The sequence below is a fragment of the Ixodes scapularis genome, unplaced genomic scaffold (genome assembly GCF_016920785.2).
Source record: "Ixodes scapularis isolate PalLabHiFi unplaced genomic scaffold, ASM1692078v2 PGA_scaffold6__148_contigs__length_123643588, whole genome shotgun sequence".
Classification (NCBI taxonomy): domain Eukaryota; kingdom Metazoa; phylum Arthropoda; class Arachnida; order Ixodida; family Ixodidae; genus Ixodes; species Ixodes scapularis.
The window spans coordinates 97,705,046-97,713,707 of NW_024609881.1; the positions used below are offsets into that span (position 1 = coordinate 97,705,046).

The window sequence follows — 8,662 nt, forward strand, 5'->3', positions numbered from 1 at the left end:
AAACATTATAGTAGTTTAATATTAATTTTTCTAGAGACTTTTTTGAGGCTGCATTTTAACTACTATTTTACATGTTTGACTGGAACTGATCGTGCAATGTGGTTTTGTGAATTGGTTAGCCAGTTACCAAAATTTGAAAAACTGAAACTGAACTGATTTAACGGCCATTACAGTTCCTATAAGTAACGCATTATCATATCGATTGCCTCTTTTGCATGCTGTGCTTTCAGCCTGCCAGCAGTTTTTGGGGTGAGCAGATGGCCTCAATGTTTTTTCTTATAATTTTAAATGATTGGATCTCTCAAGAGTTCCACCTCTGGATGGAGTATGCACCTTCATTGAGCTGAAGCCAGCTGCCAAGATTGGAGGTTGCAAATAATCATCGTGGATGCGAAGTAAATGTTTGAATGAAACCTCCATACACGACAGATACGTGCTACTCGAAAAACTGCTGGGATCAAGCATTAAGCAGTTTTTTTTTTTTTTTTTTTTGATTTTCAGTTCTGCTTTGTTCAGCTTGCCTACAGTTGCATTGAAGTAACGGCGTGATTTGCTTTTGTTTCGAAGTTGTATAGCGAATCGGACTCTGCAGCTCACACCTGACCTGATAAAGGATGATAGGGCATCTTTTTGAATAAATCGGTAGGCATGAATACTTAATTTTATTGAAATTCATGAGCAAGATTACCTTCTCTTCTTGCAACCTAAATGGTTATCTCTGTTTGATTTCCTCATTCCTCAGCTGATACCGATTATTATTTTCACTTGTCTCAAACACACCCTCACTAATTGCCACGTTCTTTGTTTTCTTTTATGTATTCAGGTAAAGTTTGCCACTGGAGTTTTCTGGAGAAGCATCTTGCAGGGCCTTATATTTCCAGATGACAAATAACGTTACTACAAATGCACTTCATGATTTAAGTTCTTATTACACCTTGCTTTAAACATGGAACATGATCCAGGGAAGGTGAGGCCTCTTGTCGTTAGTAAATTGTAAGTAGATTCCGACATAATAGAAGATGTTTCCAATTTTTCGTTGAGTATTTTTATACAGTTATTATAATATATGCATACAGTGAAAGCTCTCAAATAGGACATTTTACTAGGATGAGGATAGAGTATTAATGTATTATCAACTTTAATGCTCTATCCTCATCCTAGCTAAATGTCCTAAATGAGAGCTTTCACTGTAAGCATATATGATAATAACTGTATAAAAATACTCAACAAAAAATTTGAAACATCTTCTATTGTATCAGAGTCTACTTCCAATTTACTCACGACAAGCGGCCTCACCTTCCTTGGATCATGACCATACTCATAAGCATGGTCATTTTGTCGAAAAACACATGGTCGCAAATCGAAAAAATTTAATTGGGAGCACCAAGTTGGGGGTGCGCATTGCCTTTCTTAAAGGGCCCCTGAAAAGAAAAAGAAAGTTTTTTTTAAACAGTCTGGTTGGAACACGCGTGTCAAAAAATGAATTTTACGCGAGAAAAAAAAATTTTTAGAGCAATATTGACGGCGAGAGATTTATTTGAAGTTTTGCGCGCAAATTCCATGGTCATTCAGCTCGGCTTCTCATTGGTAGCGATGGTCATTCAACTCAGCTTCTCATTGGCCAATATAATGAGTGACAGCTTAGTTGTTGGTTTTAAAATCTTCGCGATTTTTTTAAATCGCCTTTTGAATTACATATTTTTAGGTTTAAGAAACAATCCATCGAATGAATGTCGCAATTGTTTACAAACGTTTTACAAAATCGTAACTTCCGTTCGGATACCACAACAAAACAACAAACAAAAGCTTCGCCATTTTGTTTTCTGTCGTGGTCGCCGTCTTCGCGTTTCGCGTTCTGAAGAGGGCTTGATGCTTGTGTTAGTTAGTCAGTCATAGTAAGTACTTAGGAAGTGGCGCGGGGTGACAGGTTTCTGTTTTTCTGCTCTTTGCGCGATTCGTGTGTCCCGTTTACCTCATCTTTTGTTTGTTTTCTGGCGCGCGCCAGTGCCAATGTTGGTTTAGATGTCGGTTCCCGTGGTTCCCGTAAAGAGTTTAGTGAGGCACGCGGCACCGCACTCAACGTTTAATAAAAAAAAAAATCAGTTACCACTGCGTGTCCTCGCGGCGGCTTGAAGGATCGTGCGGCTCGAACAACTCGTCGAGGCACCCGCTTCGCCGCGGCGAAGCGGGTGCCTCGCGGCGATCGGAGCGGACGCCTTCCGGCTGGCGAGGCGTGTCCTCGTACGGACGAAGGCCCAGCTGCTGGCAGCGTTGAAGCAACCGACGCTTCAGGTCGGGGTCCACCGCGACGACTATGTACTGTGTGTACGACCACGGTGACCACGGTACGTGCACGATACGACGCGGTATGTCGTTCGACCGGCAGACAGCCGGCCAGGGGCTGTGTTCCAAATCTCCAAACGGATCCGAGTTTCTCCGGCGGATCGTATCACGTGACAGCACAGATTGAAAAACGCTGTACGCGGGTAGGTTTTAGAACGCCAAGAGTACAAAACCCTCACCCTGGGGTAAGATCGAGTCAATTTTCGAACACGGCCAGGAAGTAGCAATGGCTCTCGTGTGGGGCGCAGCCAAGCCAGGAAAGCAGCCAAGCCGATCCACTACGAAGAGGCGGGGACTACCTCTCCTCCACGCGCCCGAGATGCCGAGAGAGAGAAAAGTGGAAAGGAGGTGAATGCCGACTAAATTGCGTCTGGCGCAGTCAATATTGCTCTAAAAATTTTTTTTTTTCGCGTAAAATTCATTTTTCGACACGCGTGTCTCAACCAGACTGTTTTTGAAAAACTTTTTTCTTCTTTTCAGGGGCCCTTTAACATATTTGGTCAAGGAAATATACGTGATCAAACTTATCTGAGAATACCAGAAGCGTTGATTATGAATGGCTTCTCTATTTCAGCGGCCGCTACGAGCACTAGCTTGCAACCTTTGGAAATGTTTCATTGCACTACTTCCAACTTTTGAAAGCTATGAGCTTGCGCGTGCAGCTTTCGGTTTGTTACAGGCGGACGGTTACGACCATTACTTGCACATGAGTACATTCATGGTGCAAGTAGTAGTTTTGTACCTTGAAAGCACTTGCACCCCCAAGAAGTGTGCCCACTACACCCCTTTTTTAAGAGTACGTGGTGCAAATGCTGATGTTGCTTCTGAAATTACACGAATGGTTCTCACTTTTAAAGAAGAAATCTTTATGTTAAGGTCACAATGGTTAATTCATATATGAGATTGCTTTCATTCATATTTATTTTATAATTGTGATCCTTATTGGAGGACCGTACTAATTTGTTAACATGAAAGGCCAACGACGACCGATGAAAATGGAGTAAAAATCTTTCTCGAAGAATAGGCTCCCGAAACCTACAGTAATTTTGGTTGTATTTTCTTATGGCAAGAAAAGGTAACAAGACCCTCCCTGAGAATATCATGCAGCAGTGACTATAGGAAAATGAGAAATTTAATCATATAAAATCGCACTTACTGAGTGGTTTGGAGATTTAACATCGCTTTTTTTTTGGCGGGGGGGGGGGGGGGGGAATTTAGACGCTATATAATATAATGCACTGCCTTCAGGATATGCCTTGGGAGTAGTGTATACTCACAATTTTAATGGAATTAGCGTTAGTTCATTTTTGACGCGGAGAAGATTGGCATGAACTATTTGAGGGCAAACAGTTTAGCCCTGCTTATCTCTTGATACGAGTTATTAGTGACAGCCATTACATTAAGCGTTATACTTGAAATATTGGCACCTTAATGCTACATAGTAATTGCGTAGGATTTAGTCGTTGCGGTCCCAATAATCTTATTGGCTCCTAAAATTTAGCATTTGCATTTAAACAACAAAATATTATGCAAAACCGCGACTACTAAAGAATGTGTTCCCTCTTTCTTCCTGTGCGTCTAATTAAATAAAATATTTAAAATATTAAATAGTCACAAAGATGTATACAGGAAATTGTATACTTTAAACTTAAGTATCAAATAAAACGAGGAGAAAAAATAGGCTAAGCACCAAAAGAAAAAAACAGCAAAAAAAACAAAACACGGAGAGAGCAACATAATTTATGTGTTTTTTTCGCTGTTTTTTATATTTTTTTCGGCGTCAATTGTTTTCCATCTCGTCTGCTTGTATTGACTTTCAGAACGAAACAAAAATATACATACAAATGAAAGCCGTTTACAGCTTCCTGTAACGCCGAATTAGAGTGCAGCTCTTGAGGAGGAGGAGGGAAGGGTACTGAGGGAAGGTATACCCTCCTCCCTCCTCACCTGCTCATCCTGTCTGCCACTCCTCCCTCCGAGCGGCGTCGCCGTCGCCTCACGAGGGTAACGTGGCCTCACGAAGGTCACGTGACGTCACGTGACAACCGTGACGTCACGTGACAACCGTGACGTCACGTGACAACCGTGACGGCATCGTCACTGATGACGTCATTATCACTGATGACGTCATTATCACTGATGACGTAATCGTCATCGTCATCACTGATGACGTCATCGGCATCGTCATCAGTGACGTCACACGTCCCATAATGCACCGCGCGGTTACGCCGACGGCGACAGCGACGCCGCTCAAGCCGAAACGGCCGCCTAAGAGCTGCGCTCTAAAACACTGCGTCGTGGGTACGACTAAAACTAGTACGATACGTGCAGATTGCTACTTACACATTTGGAAAGTTACTTCGTATTGCTCAGCACGTTCACTCCATCAACATCACAGGAGCAAATGGTGGAGTGGACATGTTTGACCTAAAAAAAATGCTTGTAATAAGTTTGTTTAAATTTATTTTGGGGGAAGCTCACATAAGTTTGTAAATTGACTGTATGAAAACAGTGAAATATAAACCGTCACTACTTTTAGATCTACTATTCATACTCCAATGTTCTGACTCAACAAAACAACTGCATAAAAAATGCTCCATTTTTTAATATACTCTTCTCAAAAGTGGGCTCCACCTTTTAGCTGCTGCTCCAATTACAGCCAAGTCCGCCATTGTTTGGACACGTATTCTGAGTGTGTGTTGGACTCGAGGTTTGGGTCAATGTTGCTTGATGAACTTTTGGAAACAGTTCATTCTCAAAGAAAGCTAAGGTGCCACCCCGCCGCTTGGCCCGAACGAGCCAAGGGGCGTGGTGGCACTTTTTTGTGGTTTTGAGATAACAGAATGAAAGAAGGTTTTGTCACCAGTTCTGTTCTTTTTACTTATAAAAAAAATCTTAGAGGACGTTTAGGTTTCGTCTATAAAAGTGGAACGCAATATGGTTATCGGGCGCCTTTTACAAAGCCTTCTCATGTAAACCCGCGTTCGTTCCCAAACCTTGCAAGCGTATGTGCGAGGCCTAGTCGGTAGCGTCATGTGTCATGTGACATCAGACGTGGCTGTGACGTCACACTTGACGTCATACGTGACTGCACGCGTTGCATTATGTAATCTTAAAGTCCCAGCGACGCCGACGCCAGATTTTCTGGGACACGAACTCCTAAACGCTACCGCGTTAAAAAGCTTCGCTTAATGTTTGATGTGTCGCAGCCCATCATTATAAAAAGAGCGTTTTCTTTTCTGGGCAGAGCTTCTGCCGATGTTCGTATGCTGCAACAAACTGTAAATATTTATAGGGTGTACAGGCTTAACTTTGGCTGGGTGCCCATGTTTCGGTGGCCCTTCAATGTGAATCTGTGAAGAAGAGCAACCTGTTGAGAGCCAGATGAATGTTCGCTTTCAGAAGCCGCAAAACTCCACAAGTTTGAACGTAACACTCGCTTTATTGATCCGGTTACCACTCTCGCCCCCTAGGAAAAAGGAAATCATATGACCACACAGCTTTCACGGGTGCACATTGATAATTGCAGAAAATTGTACGCACATGGTCACGTGGCCGTTGATGACTCACAGTCTTCAATGATGAGCTGAGTTCGTTATGGACGACACAGAAGCACCTCGTCTGTTTTGCGACCAGACTCACATTCCTGACTAGCAAAACCGTTCCGAAATAGACATAGAACGGTTGCGGGTTTGACACATCAAGGGGTGGGAAAGCAGTACATCGCGTTATACACAACTGTTTTGTGATTCCTCTTAGATGTCCTTATAAGCTACTAAGTTCTTGTTTGCGGCGTAGCAAGTCCTCAAACGATACGCAACACAGTTTTTTCCAGGTCCAGACACTTCTTGAAGCGAAGTCAGAAAGCCAAGCATTCTTATGCGTCGTCTTGGCGATGGCTAAACAACACTTTGGTTGCACGCTGGCGACGAATAAATTAATAATTCACGTAAGAGGTTACAATGCTCCCCTTTTTCATTGCGAACAAAACACCGGGAGCAATGTTTTTTGTGGAAGGGAGCCCCAGTAATCCCCAAATCATCCAAAAGAAATCGACAAGTAATTTAGTACCAAGAAAATCGGAATTGTGAAAATTAATCAAAATCTAGCAATCTTTGGCAAGAGCAAAACCTACTAGAGAGGGAAGACAGCATCGCTGGATTTATTCTGTCACCTACTAAAAGCCGGTGATGGGCGCCGATGGAACACGAGTGCTGCGTCAGCGCTCATTTCCAATATCTGCCTCGTTCCGGCATCTGATAGGTGACGTCACAAACCCAGCACAGTAAGGTCTTCTTCGCTAGATGGTGTTAGCCTAACACAAAAGAAAAATACACCCTTCGCCAAACTCGATACTCGGGTAAGCCGATTATGCACTTCGAGCACAAGAGGTACTCGATTTCCTGAAGTGCATTCCTGAAACGAAGTTCTCGAAACACACACACAGAAAACAGCAAACCGACTCAAAAGTATCGGGAATGCAGGTCACGTGGTGCGCGACTCACAGTGATACACAAAATGGACACAAACGACACACCACGAGTTAACAACAGCAACTTCCTCGGTCGATCTGCAGGAACGAACCCGCGCTGCTCGTGGATCACGCCATTGCAAGCTGTCTTTCTGCAGCAGCTCTTCTTGCGATGCAGAGCGCTAGAGGATATCGTTCGAAATTTTGGAAGTTTTAGTGGTGCAGTTACCCATTGTTTCCCGCTCAGTCTTTTCCCCTTCTTCTCCTATTCTCGTCCTGGAAGGGCCGGAAGAGGAACTGGACGCGTTCCTCTGGTAGCAGAAGATGATCTTGCGGAAGCTCTTGCGAAAGTTCTCCGACAGAAAAGCGTACAGAAACGGATTGACGCACGAGTTGGTGTAGGCCAGTATCTGCGAAGCGATCTGGATGACGATCCTCGGCGGATTCATGGGGAGACCATAGAGTTCGACGCTCTTCAGCACCAGGACTATTTGTACAGGACACCAACAAACTGCGAACACCACCACGACCACCACGACCAGTCGCGTGACGCGCTTCTTGGAGCGAACACTCTCGGCACTGACACGCCCTCCAGGAGTCACGCCGAACCAGAGCCTCTTCAGCATGAGAACGTACAAGATGAAAATGAGTGCGAGAGGAACAACGAAGGAGAACATAAAGAAGCAGATCTGGAAGGCTGCTAAGCTGTACCCCATCTCCGCCAGGAACGTACAGGAGGAGTAGTTGTCGTCCAAGAATACCATACCGTGGGAGAAGAGCGCCGGTACGCACGCCAAGAGGATGACCACCCACGTCAAGAAGATGGCGATGTACGCGTTCCGTTCCGTCCTGATAGACATGGAGGTGATCGGATGAACCACTGCGAGGAAGCGGTCGAAGGACATCAGGACTAGGGTGTAGATGCTAGCGTACGCGCACACGATGACCAAGTACTGCACGATGCGACACCAGACATCTCCGAAAGGCCAGTAGTTAAGGGTGTAGTCCCATCCGGTGAATGGCACGCAGAAGACAATGAACAAGAGGTCGGCCATGGCAAGGTTAATAATGAGGATGTTCGTCGTTGAGCGCATCTGGGGGTTGCAGAGGACGACGAGTACCACCAGGGCGTTGCCGAAGAACCCGACCACGGCGATGGCCCCGAACAGTATGGGGACCACGATAGCTAGGACTTCTTCCACGGCCCTGTTGCCAGGATAGTCGTACATGTCTTCGTACTCGGAGTCAGGGTACGACGGGCCAGAGACGTTGGCCCTGCAGAGACTGCTGTTTTCTTTACAAAGCCGGGAAGCAGAAGTTGCTATGGATTCTGGCAGAGCCGTCTGTGATAGCATCGCCATGGCCGTGGATAGCATCTCCAGCTTGTCGGAATTTGGCAGGGAGGTGGTCATTTCAAAGCTTGCGCCGTCTGTTGGAGGCCTCATGACGTCTCTGAGGTAGTAGGCCATCTTGAGGCGTTTGGCTTGTGTTAGAGGAGTCGCTTGTCCGTTGCTGTTGTATTTGGGATCAATTGGTGAGACCTGCAGTGATAAAAACAATTGTTTGTTGCAAAGTACGAAGGAGCAGTCGATCCAAAAAAAGTGGTGACCACCTAATTTTTATTATTACTTAAGTAGCCTTACTTAAAATTTACACTGAAGGCATACGAGCGTGACCTTAAAATCGTACGTACAGGTATTCTCTCTTAATTTGACAAATATTATTTTGAAAAAATGAGTACACACAGCGTATGACGCCTGGTTTAATATAACATGACCGGACCTCTGATCCCCTAAAATAAAACAAAAAACACACGAACAAACAACAAAAGAACCCAAATATGTGGAA

General features: G+C 44.5%; 1 protein-coding gene across 1 annotated transcript; it reads right to left on the reverse strand.

Moving 5' to 3' along the window:
- Positions 1 to 6,522: 6,522 nt before the first annotated feature.
- Positions 6,523 to 8,345, reverse strand: LOC8023988 (allatostatin-A receptor-like). The gene has a single exon (XM_002403808.5). It carries the CDS (start codon positions 8,281 to 8,283, stop codon positions 6,997 to 6,999), a length of 1,287 nt encoding a protein of 428 aa, XP_002403852.3. The 5' UTR covers positions 8,284 to 8,345; the 3' UTR covers positions 6,523 to 6,996.
- Between the last annotated feature and the right edge of the window lie 317 nt (positions 8,346 to 8,662).